Source organism: Bombina bombina, chromosome 4 (assembly GCF_027579735.1).
Source record: "Bombina bombina isolate aBomBom1 chromosome 4, aBomBom1.pri, whole genome shotgun sequence".
Taxonomy (NCBI): Eukaryota; Metazoa; Chordata; class Amphibia; order Anura; family Bombinatoridae; genus Bombina; species Bombina bombina.
The window spans coordinates 734616785-734633339 of NC_069502.1; the positions used below are offsets into that span (position 1 = coordinate 734616785).

At 38.5% G+C, this 16555-nt stretch overlaps 1 protein-coding gene across 7 annotated transcripts in view; it reads right to left on the bottom strand.

Annotated features, from left to right (window-relative positions):
• The window catches only part of ARID1B (AT-rich interaction domain 1B), an 807057-nt gene that overhangs the window by 257274 nt on the left and 533228 nt on the right, over positions 1–16555 (bottom strand). For all 7 annotated transcript variants that reach the window (XM_053710956.1, XM_053710958.1, XM_053710954.1 and 4 more), the window contains one exon: positions 14762–15008. In XM_053710956.1, the coding sequence (XP_053566931.1) occupies positions 14762–15008 (247 nt within the window). The remainder of the gene's footprint in view (positions 1–14761; positions 15009–16555) is intronic.

Here is a 16555-nt window from a genome sequence, read left to right on the forward strand (position 1 = left end):
TGTCACAGGGGGGGTGGTATTGGTGCTGGCTCCCTCTAAGCCACAGTATTGATACGGTGAGTTGCACTCTGGGAGGATTGTGAATAAACTTTTCGCAGGCTGGGCTGCGCATTATTAGCTGCTAATTGCTTGTTTATTTGTAGGATCAGAAGGGACAAGTTTTGTTTCTTCAGTGTATTATTGAAGGCGTTTATGACTTTGGCTGGGACTGTTTAGGCTGTATCATATCACTTATCCAACAGGCCTACCCTGTATTTTATCATTTGCAATTATTGTTGCGATTGAGAATGTATGTTGCGATTTATATTTATAATTGTATTTAATTATACAGGGATCCTTGTTTAGCAAGTATACAGATTTTTTTTTATTTTCCAGTTATATATATATTCTGTATTAACAATAAAAACTTGTGTGCATTTTAATTGTTTTGTGATAGCAATAGGTTGAAATCTACGTGAGTGATTTTGCATAAAAGAGGTGCTGGATAAGGCTTACTAGTTTTCTTTCTATAGACAGAGAAGTCTATAATTTTGTATATATCCTTGTAAACGATGTAGGTAACTACCTGGAATGTTTTTTTTTCTATAAGGGCTGGCTTCCAATCTGGTCATTTGATTAAAAAAAATGCAATACACTTGTATACTTTTCTCATTTTACAATGCATTTTTTTAAATTCAATTGTAGTTTGTCTCAAATTTAGTGTAAAAAGACTGTCCTGATTTTTATACTGCTTCTACTTCTTCCCATTACAGCATTATTAAGAACATCTGGACTAATTCATCATCTTAATAATATTAAATTACACGCAGTACCGATAATTATTTCTGAAACATAGCAATTTTGCTACTCTTAGCGGTTATGTACAACAATTATATATGCAGGAGGCACTGTTGCAGTTTCATAGTCCAAATATCACTGAATGACCCCCTGTAAAGTTTAAATGGTTATGTGTATCAGGAAATTATGACACTAAAGAGATTTTGCATCACTTTTGTTTTTGCAATGTCACATTCATTTTTAATGGTCTATTCTTAATATCTTCATTAGGATTTATTTTATATTCTAGTACATGCATTTCAGCAGAACCTTTTGCGGCTATCCCGTGTGAAATCTTGTAAAAGCCAAGCGCTGCTATCACAAGTGAGGTGCAAATTGGGTCTCTTCAGAAGAAAAGTGTTATGCGCCCAACTACTTGAATTGTACTAACAAAAATCTCATTAAAAATAGATGAAAGCTAAGCTAAGCTATTTCAAGCGAGGTAACGCTTAATGTAAAGGAAAGCCAAGTGATTTCTATGCACCAGATACATTTATTTTTTTTAAAAAAAAAGCTTGTAAAATTATTAAAGGGACATTGAACCCAAATTTTTTCTATCGTGATTCAGATAGACCATGCCATTTTAAGCAACTTTCTAATTTACTCCTATTATCAAATTCTTTTCATTCTCTTGGTATCTTTATTTGAAATGCAAAAATGTAAGTTTAGATGCCGGCCCATTTTTGGTGAACACACTGTGGTGTTCTTGCTGATTGGTGGGTAAATTCACCTACCAATAAACAAGTGCTTTCCATGGTACTGAACCAAAAAACATAACTTAGATGCCTTCTTTTTCAAATAAAGAAAGCAAGAGAACGAAGAAAAATTGATAATAAGAGTAAATTGGAAAGTTGTTTAAAATTGCATGCTCTATCGGAATCACGGAAGAAAAAAATTGGGTTCAGTGTCCCTTTAAGGTTAAACAAATATATTTGTAGATTAGATTCTGTGACTGCAAATATACATGAACTACCAATAAAAATCACTAAAACCCAGAAAAAAAGTCCCAGTTTAACTAAAGTGGCACAGATACTTTTGTATAGTGTTGCAATGAATTAACAGATGGGTGTGAAATATGTCTAATGGGAGTTTCATCATTATCAGCCAAACTCCCACCTATGCCTGGGCTAAACATAAAGTTATAGTCAAACAATACTGCAATAAGAAAGTGCCATAACAAATTAAAGGGACATGAAACCCTATGTTTTTTCTTTCATTGTTCAGATAGATAACACAATTAAAAAAAAAGTTTTGAATTTACTTCTACAATTAAATTTGCTTCGTTCTCATGTTATTCTTTGTTGAAGAGATAGGTAGCATGCACATTTTTAAATCTCTACAGGACAGGAAATAGTGCTGCCATCTAGCACTCTTGCTAATGTATAACATTGTTGCAAAACTGCTGCCACATAGTAGTGCAGACACGTGCACACTCCTGAGCTTACCTTCTTGCTTTTCAACAAACGATAACGAGAAAATGTAGACAATTATATAATAGAACATAATTTAAGCAACATTTCCCAATTACTTCTATCTGAATCATGATTTTTATTTTTATTTTTTTTATTTTTTTTGGGGGGGGGGGGGTTATGTCCTTTTAAACGATTGTATTATTGTTTCTTTATGGGGGGGGTATGTCCTTTTAAACAATTGTATTATTGTTTCTTTATGTCCCTTTACTTAAAGGGACATGAAACTTTTTTTTTTTCTTTTATGATTCAAACCGAATATACAACTATAAACAAATTTCCAACTTACTTGTATTGCCAAATTTGATCCTTAGTCAAAGGAGCAGCAATGATCTACTGGTGAGCCAATTACAAAAGGCATACGCGTGCAGCCACAAATCAGCAGCTAGTTCCCAGTAGTGTATTGCTGCTCCTGAGCCTATCTGGGTATGTTTTTCAACAAAGGATACCAAGAGAATGAAGCTAATTAGAAAATAGAACTAAATTGGAATGTTGTTCAAAATTACATGCTCTGAGACATGAAAGTTCAATTTTGAATTTACCGTCAATTTCATTTTTATGTCCACAAATTAAGTAGAAGAGGTTCATCAGACTTAAACATCCTTCATAAAAATGAGTATTAATAACAGATTACAGCATAGACAATTCACCTAATAGGATCTAGAGAATAACTCGTCCATTACTGAAAAGATCTTTTTTTTATCCCACTTCTGCAACCACAGCGGATGCTGAGCTCTACAACTGATTATGAATCTTTACAAGGCAGTATTTATTAGCTGGGGCTGTGTGAACAAAATGTCTAAGTACTTGCCCACTCTGACAAGTATGCCTGAGACAAGTGAAACCTCCAAGCTTACAAATGAAGACTCATACCTGTTCAATAACAGTGCCCAGTAACCTATTAGGACTTCTATATTAAAGGGACATGAAACTTTTTTTTTTTTTTTTTTTTGGTGATTCAGATAGATCATGCAATTTTAAACAACATTGTTTTATTCTCTTGGTATGCTTTGTTGAAATTCATACCTTCGTAGGATCAGGAGCTGCTGATTGGTGGCTGCACATGGTTATTGGTTCACCCAATACATTCAGCTAGTTCACAGTAGTGCATTGCTTCTTCTTCAACAAAGGATACCAAGATAATGAAGCAAATTAGATAATAGAAGTAAATTGGGAAGTTGTTTAAAATTGTATGTTCTATCTGAATCTTTAAAGAAAAAGTTTGGGTTTCATGGCCTTTTATTGACCTGGGAAGTCTAGATGCAGTAGTGACAACAACTAAAAAGCACCCGAGCCTAAAGGTTTCTCATGGTTCCACATAGGATTTATACAGAATAGAGGTTAACTGTCCTCAGTGCTTAAAGGGAAATGTTAACCAAATCCTAAATAACTTGAAAGTGATATAATATATCTGTAAAAAGCAAACTAGAAAATATTAGGTGAACACCTCATGGGTGAAAAAAAATAAAAATATTTTACCTTAAAACTTCCTCAGCAGCCACATCATATTGTAAAGGGACTTTAAGCAGCCAACCAGGATGCTAGTCCCAGGATTTGTAGGGGAGCGTGCATCTGGAATGTGCAAGCACAGACACTTTATTTCCCTCCTCAGTTACAAACCCAGCACATATTAAGCTGTTTAGCTGGGGGGGGGGTTTCACCATACAAATAGAAGTAAAAAAGAGTAGCTGAAGGATAACTACTCACACAACACTTACTGTGGTGAGGAGTTTTTTTTTTACATAGAGATATTCATGTGATGTTTTCAAACTTACTGTTTACAGATATGCTACATCACTTTCAAGTTAGCATATAGGTAAACTGTACCTTTAAAGGAATATTAAACAGTGATCATTTGGAATATGTTAAATCAAATATAAAAAGAAAAAGCTTGTGTGAAAAAAACAGTAAATAACTTACTTGTTTCCTTGCAAAATCAGCACTTAGATATTCTCAGTGTAGCCCCTGCCTCCAGTGTTTTAAGAGCAGAGGATTTTCAAAGCCTAAGTTTTATTCAGTCAGTTCTGGGCATGAGAAAAACTGACTCCCTGTTATCTAGTCTATCCACTAGCCTAGAAGTGTTATGACATCAGGCTAAGATACAACTTCCTGCAAAGGCTCCTCCTTTTTGTAGGGCTGTGACAGGAAGCACAAACGTAGTATAAAATTAAAAGGTATTTTTTTTTTTAAATAGATGAATAATATGTATTGCAATGATTTATATTAAGTATAAGCACATGCTTAGTGCTTTTTTATTACAAAAATGAAACAGACTGTGTAACATCCCTTTAAACAGATGAGACAAAACAGGCATCTGGATATGCTTTGGAAATTAATTGTTGGAGCATCACACAAATGTGAATAGAAACAGTTCCTGTCAAACTGTAACAACATGAGTGAAGGCCAGACAGACATCTCCTCTTAAGGTGCAAAGTGCACCGGTACTGCAGCCATATCAGGCAAGGCCTCTTCCAACTCATGCAAATAGACTGGAGGCACTAACCAAACCACAGTGATACTGGGTAAACAAAGGTAAACAGAGCACATAAGCTTTGATTCTCAGAGTCCGGCAAATTTTACACTTGATCCCACCTAAACAGTTGGTTCCTGTAATGATCCTATGGTGGCTAAGCAAGCCTCTTATCCAATGAAAATAATTTAGCAATATCTCTAAACATCTCAAAAGTAATATTGTGGTCAAAACATGTTCTCTCAGCAAAAGTGGGGTAAGGTTGTCGGTAGATCCCATACCATACACTTATGTACTTTTGCCTCATGCTCTTTAGATAACATCCAAGCCACTCTAGCTTTAACAAAGGCGTACCTGTTCCCCAAGATAATACGTGTATAACCCAGGAACATATCTTGAATAGTTAACTGGACTACAAAAAAAACCATGAGATATTTAGAAGGTTGTGTCAGCCTCTCAATAAACTGGCAAAACCCCAATGGTTGCAACTGAAAGTCCTCTCCAAGATTGATCATTTTTAAGGTAATAAAACTAAGCATGGACGATCAATATCCCATTAAATGTTAATAAGTCAGTACAGTATCCACCTACTTTTCCATACAAAGCTCTGGGGCCTCAATGTGGCTTTACAAAGCATTTTACCTAGACTTCTACTCCACCAAATTGACTAATAAACATGCTGAACTAGGGCAAAAATGTTCAGTACCTTTATATTATAATTGCAATATTACTCTTTTAGCTGCAAATATGTACTCACTTAAAGTGCCATAAAACAGGTTGAGATCTGCGCATATCCTAAAAGGGCTAATTAATTTAAAATAGTTTGCATAAAAAAATTGTTTAAAAATTGCTGACAAGTATTAAAATAATTTTCAAAAATAAGCAAAATGAATTGCGCAGCTAACTCCACCCCCTTATGAGTGTTTAGACACAGGCATTGTATTTCAACTGAGTTCATAGCTTCTAGGCATGCTCCAGCAGATAATCCCTATTCACTTTTGCATTCTACCAAAAGAACAACAAACATAGATACAGCCATAAAAGGAATTGTGTGTGGGGGGGAGTTAGAGCTGTACAATTCAGAAACTAAAAAGAAAGGGTTAATGGCGAGGCACTGCAGTATAAATTTGCAGGTTAAGTAATTAAAGTACATATTATATTTTGTCTCTATCCCAATTTGTTTTATGTCCCTTTAAGTATAGGAAGACGAGATATAACTGCATAATACCAAACAGATACTGGAACTTGAACAAGCAACACAGTAGCATTATTGTTTTTTGTTTAACACACATAGATTCCTAAAAACATTTTTTTTTAATTTCTTTAATTTTATATAATACTTCTTTAAATGTGAGCAAGAGTCCTCCAAAAGTAGACAATACCATTTTTTTTCATTAGCATATTCCCTAAATTCATTATAGCACGTAATTTTCACATTACATTTTCCCTTGATTATTATGGGTCTAACATGAAAAGCAGTTAAACACGTAGGTAAAGCTGCATTCTGGAGTCACACACATTGCCGCTCCTGAGAATGATAAAGGGATGTGAGGCCAGTTAAGAGCAATATACACACACGGCATAAATTACCAGCTGTTAAAGGGACACAAGTTAACAACTTTCCAATTTATTTCCATTAACACAATGTGCAGTCTTTTTATATTTACACTTTTTGAGTCACCAGCTCCTACTGAGCATGTGCAAGAATTCACAGCATATATGTATATACATTTCTGATTGGCTGATGGCTGTAACATGATACAGGGGGAGTGGAAATAGACTAAGTGCTACTGTATTGTCTTGTTATCATGCATTTGTTGATTATGCAAATCTGCTGTATTGACTGAGTAATATTAACACTAGACCAAAAATCACACGCTCTGATAAATTATAGCATTCTTTTGTATTGGAATATCCGTTATATAAGAAAAAAAAAGGAATGTGGTCCATCCCTTATTTCTAAAGCTTGGACACATTTAAAGGGACAGTCAACTCTAATTTTTTTTTTTATTGTTTAAAAAGATAGATATTCCCTTTTTATTACCCATTCCCCGGTTTTGCACAGACAACATGGTTATATTAATTTTAATATACTTTTAACTTATGTGATTACCTTGTATCTAAGCCTCTTTTGACAGCCCCCCGAACACATGACTTTTTATTTATTATCTAATGACTGGCATTTTAGCTGTGTTGTGCAGAACCCACGGGCGTGAGCACAATGTTATTTATATGGCCCACATGAACTAGCAGTCTCCTGTCGTGACAAGCAAATAAAAAAAGCATGCGATTAAGAGGATGTCTTTAGTGGCTTAGAAACAAGCATACATTTAGAGGTTTAAATGTTATAAAGTATATTCATATAACAATGTTGGTTGTGCAAAGCTGGGGAATGGGTAGTAAAGATGTGATCTATCTTTTTAAACAATAACATTTTAAGTGTTGACTGTCTCTTTAAATTAGACATTTTAAAGACACAACCTCCTGCATGCAATGCCAGCTTCTAATACGCCTACCTCTTTTAAAAACTAAACTTCAGACAAAGCCAGCTTCTAATATGAAACAACATTTCAAAAGAAAAAACTGATTGAAAGTCTCCCACAGCACTCTCAGCAATCTCTCTCCGCGACCTTGCGCCCCTGCTTAATATTTAACGGGCACTGTATTGCTGAGGCATCGCACTGGAGAAAAAAAAAGAGCTGACTGAAGCCTTTAGCCAATAAAATGCAAAATAAATAAATAAAAAAATGAAAAGCCTTGAAACCGCTTGCCTTATTTACATTTTTGCTTTGTTAGTAAACTGGTACAATTTGGCACAGAAATCAAGACAAATGAAATTAGCATTTGGTACGTTGTCTGGCAACAGCGATGCATTTTGATGATGTGCTGTGTCAGCTTTCACTGCTGATTCTGTGGAAAAAGACCGAAATAAAAGGGAAAAAAAACAAACCCTTTTATGCCATTTAAATAGGATGCATTTTTTACACATCTATGGCATCTGTTTAGGTATACAGTATAATATAGGTCCCTGCTTAGTACAGCTTAAAGGGACATTAATCAATTTGAGATGGTAATACAATTTTAAAAGGACATGAAGCTCAAAAAATGTATTTCATGATTCGGATAGAACATACAATTTAAAACACCTTTCACATGTATGTCTGTTATGTAATTTGCTTCATTCTCTTGTTATCCTTTGTTGAAATGCATATCTAGATAGGCTCAGGAGCTTGGCACTAGCTGCTAATTGGTGGCTGAACTTGTATGTCCATTTCCATTGGCTTACAAATGTGCGCAGCTAGGTCCCAGTAGTGCATTGCTGCTTCTTCAATAAAATATACCAAGAGAATGAAGCAAAATTGATAATTGAAGTAAATTGGAAAGTTGTTCAAAAATGTATACTCTGCCTTAAAGGGACACTCAATCAAAATTAAACTATAATTATTCAGATAGAACATGCCATTTTAAAACATATTTCCAATTTACTTCCATTAACTAAATGTTCAGTCTTTTTATATTTAAACTTTTTGAGTCACCAGCTCCTGATGGCTGTCACATGGTACGTGTATGCATTTGTGATTGGCTGATGTCTGTCACATGGTACAGGGGGAGTGGAAAAAGAAATAACTGTTAAAATTGTCAGAAGACAAAAATCTACTACTCATTTGAAGTTCAGACTAAGTGCTATTGCATTGTCTAGTTATCTTGCATTTGTTGATGATGCAAATCTACTGTGTTGACTGGTCCTTTAATCATGAAAGACAAACTTTGGGTTCCATGTTTAACAAATTTCCAATGTACTTCAATAAAAAATACCAAGAAAATGAAGCAACATTTATAATAGAAGTAGCAGCAATGCACTACTGGGAGATAGCGGAACACATCTGTAGCCACCAATCAGAAGCTAGCTTCCAGCTTATGAGCCTACCTATGTATTCTTTTCAACAAAGGATACCAAGTGAACAAAGAAAATTAGGTAATAGAAGTAAATTGGAAAGAAGATTAAGATGGTATGCTCTGTCCGAATAATGAAAACAAAAAACAGAATTTATGTTTACCTGATAAATTTCTTTCTCCAACGGTGTGTCCGGTCCACGGCGTCATCCTTACTTGTGGGATATTCTCTTCCCCAACAGGAAATGGCAAAGAGCCCAGCAAAGCTGGTCACATGATCCCTCCTAGGCTCCGCCTACCCCAGTCATTCGACCGACGTTAAGGAGGAATATTTGCATAGGAGAAATCATATGGTACCGTGGTGACTGTAGTTAAAGAAAATAAAATATCAGACCTGATTAAAAAAACCAGGGCGGGCCGTGGACCGGACACACCGTTGGAGAAAGAAATTTATCAGGTAAACATAAATTCTGTTTTCTCCAACATAGGTGTGTCCGGTCCACGGCGTCATCCTTACTTGTGGGAACCAATACCAAAGCTTTAGGACACGGATGAAGGGAGGGAGCAAATCAGGTCACCTAAATGGAAGGCACCACGGCTTGCAAAACCTTTCTCCCAAAAATAGCCTCAGAAGAAGCAAAAGTATCAAACTTGTAAAATTTGGTAAAAGTGTGCAGTGAAGACCAAGTCGCTGCCCTACATATCTGATCAACAGAAGCCTCGTTCTTGAAGGCCCATGTGGAAGCCACAGCCCTAGTGGAATGAGCTGTGATTCTTTCGGGAGGCTGCCGTCCGGCAGTCTCGTAAGCCAATCTGATGATGCTTTTAATCCAAAAAGAGAGAGAGGTAGAAGTTGCTTTTTGACCTCTCCTTTTACCTGAATAAACAACAAACAAGGAAGATGTTTGTCTAAAATCCTTTGTAGCATCTAAATAGAATTTTAGAGCGCGAACAACATCCAAATTGTGCAACAAACGTTCCTTCTTTGAAACTGGTTTTGGACACAGAGAAGGTACGATAATCTCCTGGTTAATGTTTTTGTTAGAAACAACTTTTGGAAGAAAACCAGGTTTAGTACGTAAAACCACCTTATCTGCATGGAACACCAGATAAGGAGGAGAACACTGCAGAGCAGATAATTCTGAGACTCTTCTAGCAGAAGAAATCGCAACTAAAAACAAAACTTTCCAAGATAATAACTTAATATCAACGGAATGTAAGGGTTCAAACGGAACCCCCTGAAGAACTGAAAGAACTAAATTGAGACTCCAAGGAGGAGTCAAAGGTTTGTAAACAGGCTTGATTCTAACCAGAGCCTGAACAAAGGCTTGAACATCTGGCACAGCTGCCAGCTTTTTGTGAAGTAATACCGACAAGGCAGAAATCTGTCCCTTCAGGGAACTTGCAGATAATCCTTTTTCCAATCCTTCTTGAAGGAAGGATAGAATCCTAGGAATCTTAACCTTGTCCCAAGGGAATCCTTTAGATTCACACCAACAGATATATTTTTTCCAAATTTTGTGGTAAATCTTTCTAGTCACAGGCTTTCTGGCCTGAACAAGAGTATCGATCACAGAATCTGAGAATCCTCGCTTCGATAAAATCAAGCGTTCAATCTCCAAGCAGTCAGCTGGAGTGAAACCAGATTCGGATGTTCGAACGGACCCTGAACAAGAAGGTCTCGTCTCAAAGGTAGCTTCCAAGGTGGAGCCGATGACATATTCACCAGATCTGCATACCAAGTCCTGCGTGGCCACGCAGGAGCTATCAAGATCACCGACGCCCTCTCCTGCTTGATCCTGGCTATCAGCCTGGGGATGAGAGGAAATGGCGGGAACACATAAGCTAGTTTGAAGGTCCAAGGTGCTACTAGTGCATCCACTAGAGCCGCCTTGGGATCCCTGGATCTGGCCCCGTAGCAAGGAACTTTGAAGTTCTGACGAGAGGCCATCAGATCCATGTCTGGAATGCCCCACAGGTGAGTGACTCGGGCAAAGATTTCCGGATGGAGTTCCCACTCCCCCGGATGCAATGTCTGACGACTCAGAAAATCCGCTTCCCAATTTTCCACTCCTGGGATGTGGATAGCAGACAGGTGGCAGGAGTGAGACTCCGCCCAAAGAATAATTTTGGTTACTTCTTCCATCGCTAGGGAACTCCTTGTTCCCCCCTGATGGTTGATGTACGCAACAGTCGTCATGTTGTCTGATTGAAACCGTATGAACCTGGTCCTCGCAAGCTGGGGCCAGGCCTGGAGCGCATTGAATATCGCTCACAATTCCAGAATATTTATCGGTAGAAGAGATTCTTCCCGAGACCAAAGACCCTGAGCTTTCAGGGATCCCCAGACCGCGCCCCAGCCTATCAGACTGGCGTCGGTCGTGACAATGACCCACTCTGGTCTGTGGAACATCATCCCTTGAGACAGATTGTCCAGGGACAGCCACCAACGGAGTGAGTCTCTGGTCCTCTGATTTACTTGTATCTTCGGAGACAAGTCTGTATAGTCCCCATTCCACTGACTGAGCATGCACAGTTGTAATGGTCTTAGATGAATGCGCGCAAAAGGAACTATGTCCATCGCCGCCACCATCAACCCGATCACTTCCATGCACTGAGCTATGGAAGGAAGAGGAACGGAATGAAGTATCCGACAAGAGTCCAGAAGCTTTGTTTTTCTGGCCTCTGTTAGAAAGATCCTCATTTCTAAGGAGTCTATAATTGTTCCCAAGAAGGGAACCCTTGTTGACGGGGATAGAGAACTCTTTTCCACGTTCACTTTCCAGCCGTGAGATCTGAGAAAGGCCAGGACAATGTCCGTGTGAGCCTTTGCTTGAGGAAGGGACGACGCTTGAATCAGAATGTCGTCCAGGTAAGGTACTACTGCAATGCCCCTTGGTCTTAGCACCGCTAGAAGGGACCCTAGTACCTTTGTGAAAATCCTTGGAGCAGTGGCTAATCCGAAAGGAAGCGCCACGAACTGGTAATGTTTGTCCAGGAATGCAAACCTTAGGAACCGATGATGTTCCTTGTGGATAGGAATATGTAGATACGCATCCTTTAAATCCACCGTGGTCATAAATTGACCTTCCTGGATGGAAGGAAGGATAGTTCGAATGGTTTCCATCTTGAACGATGGGACCTTGAGAAATTTGTTTAAGATCTTGAGATCTAGGATTGGTCTGAACGTTCCCTCTTTTTTGGGAACTATGAACAGATTGGAGTAGAACCCCATCCCTTGTTCTCTTAATGGAACAGGATGAATCACTCCCATTTTTAACAGGTCTTCTACACAATGTAAGAACGCCTGTCTTTTTATGTGGTCTGAAGACAACTGCGACTTGTGGAACCTCCCCCTTGGGGGAAGTCCCTTGAATTCCAGAAGATAACCCTGGGAGACTATTTCTAGCGCCCAAGGATCCAGAACATCTCTTGCCCAAGCCTGAGCGAAGAGAGAGAGTCTGCCCCCCACCAGATCCGGTCCCGGATCGGGGGCCAATATTTCATGCTGTCTTGGTAGCAGTGGCAGGTTTCTTGGCCTGCTTTCCCTTGTTCCAGCCTTGCATTGGTCTCCAAGCTGGCTTGGCCTGAGAAGTATTACCCTCTTGCTTAGAGGACGTAGCACCTTGGGCTGGTCCGTTTTTACGAAAGGGACGAAAATTAGGTCTATTTTTTGCCTTGAAGGGCCGATCCTGAGGAAGGGCGTGGCCCTTACCCCCAGTGATATCAGAGATAATCTCTTTCAAGTCAGGACCAAACAGCGTTTTCCCCTTGAAAGGAATGTTTAGTAGCTTGTTCTTGGAAGACGCATCAGCCGACCAAGATTTCAACCAAAGCGCTCTGCGCGCCACAATAGCAAACCCAGAGTTCTTAGCCGCTAACTTAGCCAATTGCAAAGAGGCGTCTAGAGTGAAAGAATTAGCCAATTTGAGAGCATTGATTCTGTCCATAATCTCCTCATAAGGAGGAGAGTCACTATCGAGCACCTTAAGCAGTTCATCAAACCAGAAATATGCGGCTGTAGTGACAGGGACAATGCATGAAATGGGTTGTAGAAGGTAACCCTGCTGAACAAACATCTTTTTAAGCAAACCTTCTAATTTTTTATCCATAGGATCTTTGAAAGCACAACTATCCTCTATGGGAATAGTGGTGCGTTTGTTTAAAGTAGAAACCGCTCCCTCGACCTTGGGGACTGACTGCCATAAGTCCTTTCTGGGGTCGACCATAGGAAACAATTTTTTAAATATGGGGGGAGGGACGAAAGGAATACCGGGCCTTTCCCATTCTTTATTAACAATGTCCGCCACCCGCTTGGGTATAGGAAAAGCTTCTGGGAGCCCCGGCACCTCTAGGAACTTGTCCATTTTACATAGTTTCTCTGGGATGACTAAATTTTCACAATCATCCAGAGTGGATAATACCTCCTTAAGCAAAATGCGGAGATGTTCCAATTTAAATTTAAATGTAATCACATCAGATTCAGCCTGCTGAGAAATGTTCCCTAAATCAGTAATTTCTCCCTCAGACAAAACCTCCCTGGCCCCCTCAAATTGGGTTAGGGGCCCTTCAGAGATATTAATATCAGCGTCGTCATGCTCTTCAGTAACTAAAACAGAGCATCCACGCTTACGCTGACAAGGGTTCATTTTGGCTAAAATGTTTTTGACAGAATTATCCATTACAGCCGTTAATTGTTGCATAGTAAGGAGTATTGGCGCGCTAGATGTACTAGGGGCCTCCTGAGTGGGCAAGACTCGTGTAGACGAAGGAGGGAATGATGCAGTACCATGCTTACTCCCCTCACTTGAGGAATCATCTTGGGCATCATTGTCATTATCACATAAATCACATTTATTTAAATGAATAGGAATTCTGGCTTCCCCACATTCAGAACACAGTCTATCTGGTAGTTCAGACATGTTAAACAGGCATAAACTTGATCAGAAAGTACAAAAAACGTTTTAAAATAAAACCGTTACTGTCACTTTAAATTTTAAACTGAACACACTTTATTACTGCAATTGCGAAAAAACATGAAGGAATTGTTCAAAATTCACCAAATTTTCACCACAGCGTCTTAAAGCCTTGAAAATATTGCACACCAATTTTGGAAGCTTTAACCCTTAAAATAACGGAACCGGAGCCGTTTTAAGCTTTAAACCCCTTTACAGTCCCTGGTATCTGCTTTGCTGAGACCCAACCAAACCCAAAGGGGAATACGATACCAAATGACGCCTTCAGAAGTCTTTTATGAGTATCAGAGCTCCTCTCACATGCGACTGCATGCCATGCCTCTCAAAAACAAGTGCGCAACACCGGCGCGAAAATGAGACTCTGCCTATGCTTTGGGAAAGCCCCTAAAGAATAAGGTGTCTAAAACAGTGCCTGCCGATATTATTAAATCAAAATACCCAGAATAAATGATTCCTCAAGGCTAAATAAGTGTTAATATCAATCGATTTAGCCCAAAAAAAGTCTACAGTTTAAATAAGCCCTTGTGAAGCCCTTATTTACAATCGTAATAAACATGGCTTACCGGATCCCATAGGGAAAATGACAGCTTCCAGCATTACATCGTCTTGTTAGAATGTGTCATACCTCAAGCAGCAAGAGACTGCAAACTGTTCCCCCAACTGAAGTTAATTGCTCTCAACAGTCCTGTGTGGAACAGCCATGGATTTTAGTTACGGTTGCTAAAATCATTTTCCTCATACAAACAGAATTCTTCATCTCTTTTCTGTTTCTGAGTAAATAGTACGTACCAGCACTATTTGAAAATAACAAACTCTTGATTGAATAATGAAAAACTACAGTTAAACACTAAAAAACTCTAAGCCATCTCCGTGGAGATGTTGCCTGTACAACGGCAAAGAGAATGACTGGGGTAGGCGGAGCCTAGGAGGGATCATGTGACCAGCTTTGCTGGGCTCTTTGCCATTTCCTGTTGGGGAAGAGAATATCCCACAAGTAAGGATGACGCCGTGGACCGGACACACCTATGTTGGAGAAATTGGGTTTCATGTTCCTTTAAAATTATAGCTGCAGAAACAAATGTTCAGTCTTAGAAATAAAGCAAAAAGGAGCAGTGACTTTTGTTGTATGAACTAACCTGGGATGCTAGCAGGAGATATTGGACCAGATCGTGATTGGTTGCTCCCAACAGGTGATCCCACGGGGGATGGTGATGGACCTCCTCCCTGGATGCCGGATAGGTGTGGCGAGGCATGGGGTGAGAAGGGTGACTGAGCTGGGTTGCTTTGCTCTCCTTGGCTGCTAGTAGAACCCGAGGCACTCACGGCTGAGCTCAGAGTTGCTTCTGTCCCAGTCGGCAAGTCATCAATGGAGCCAGATAAATCCTGTTGGATGGATAAGAAAGATTAGGAGTTATTCATACAATAAGTAATAAAACGAATTGTAAACTTGTAAGCACACATATCTATAGATAAAGGGAAGGATAGCTCTGCCTCACCACTTAAAGGGATACTGAACCCAATTTTTTTCTTTCATAATTAAGATAGAGCATGTCATTTTAAGAAACGTTCTACTGCCTGACTCACTGCTGCAAATACAACCGATGTAACAAGCTACCCCAGCCTTATGTCTCTGCACCCTAAACCGGAGCAGGACCCTCTTCCTCCTGTACTAGATTAGTTTAGTTTTGTTAGGTTTTGCATTTTATCACAAATCTTTGTCATTGTGTACCCCTATCATTGTACCCAGCGCTACGGAATTTGGCAGCGCTATACAAATAAATGATAATAATTTACTCCTAATTATCATTTTTTTCTTCGTTGTCTTGGTATCTTTATTTGAAAAAGCAGCAATGCAGGGTTACGAACCGGCCCATCTTTGGTTCAGCACCTGGGTAGCGCTCGTTTATTGGTGGCTATATCTAGCCACCAATCAGCAAGCGCTACCCACTGTGCTGAACCAAAAATGGGCCGGCTCATCAGCTTACATTTCTGCTTTTTCAAATAAAGATACCAAGACAATGAAGAAAAAATGATAAAAGGAGTAAATTAGAAAGTTGCTTAACATGCTCTATCTGAATTATTAAAGAACTAAAAATGGGTTCAGTATCCCTTTAATTATGCTACAAGCAAATGTATTATTTACAATTTATTTAAATAGGTTAAATAAACTGCTTATATAAATGTCAATGGCCAGCTGAAAAACATGGTGCCATCTAGTATGATACTGAAGGTTTGAAAAATAATTATTACAAATTAAATTATAGTTCAAGTTTTAATCAATGAAAAAACTAATTTGCCACACATTTTTTTTTATGCAAAAACGAATTAAATGACTGGCATCTATCACATTGCCTAGCAGTCAAACTGAGGCCAAGTCTAGAAACCCTAAGCATATGTTATTTCACCATACATATTTGTGCTTAAAGTATGTTAAATGATACATCAACAAGTATGTGTGAGCACTAAAACGCTAATTATGTAGCATAAGGCTGTATATTCATGGCTGTAATGTTTATTTTTTGTTTGATAAATTAAATTCCATTAATCCATTCACAATGTCTCTCCCAGAGGTTCCTGTAAGATTATTTTTGACATTTATTTTATCTAGATGACATTATCATATATATTACTATATATTATTGGTTTTGTAGTGCTCACAACTGTGAATTTGTGTCTGCAGAAATGTTATAAAATAAACATACAATGTTGAGAAATAAAGGGGCATAAACCTATTTTTTTTTTCTTTCATGATTTAGGTAGAACATAGAAGTAAACTGGAAAGTTGTTTAAAATTGTATTATCAAATTTGCTCATTATCTTAATATCGTTTGTTGAAGGAGCAGCAATGCACTATTGGGAGCTAGCTGAACATATTGGGTCAGCCAATGACAAGAGGCATATATGCACAGCCACCAATAAGCAGCTAGCTC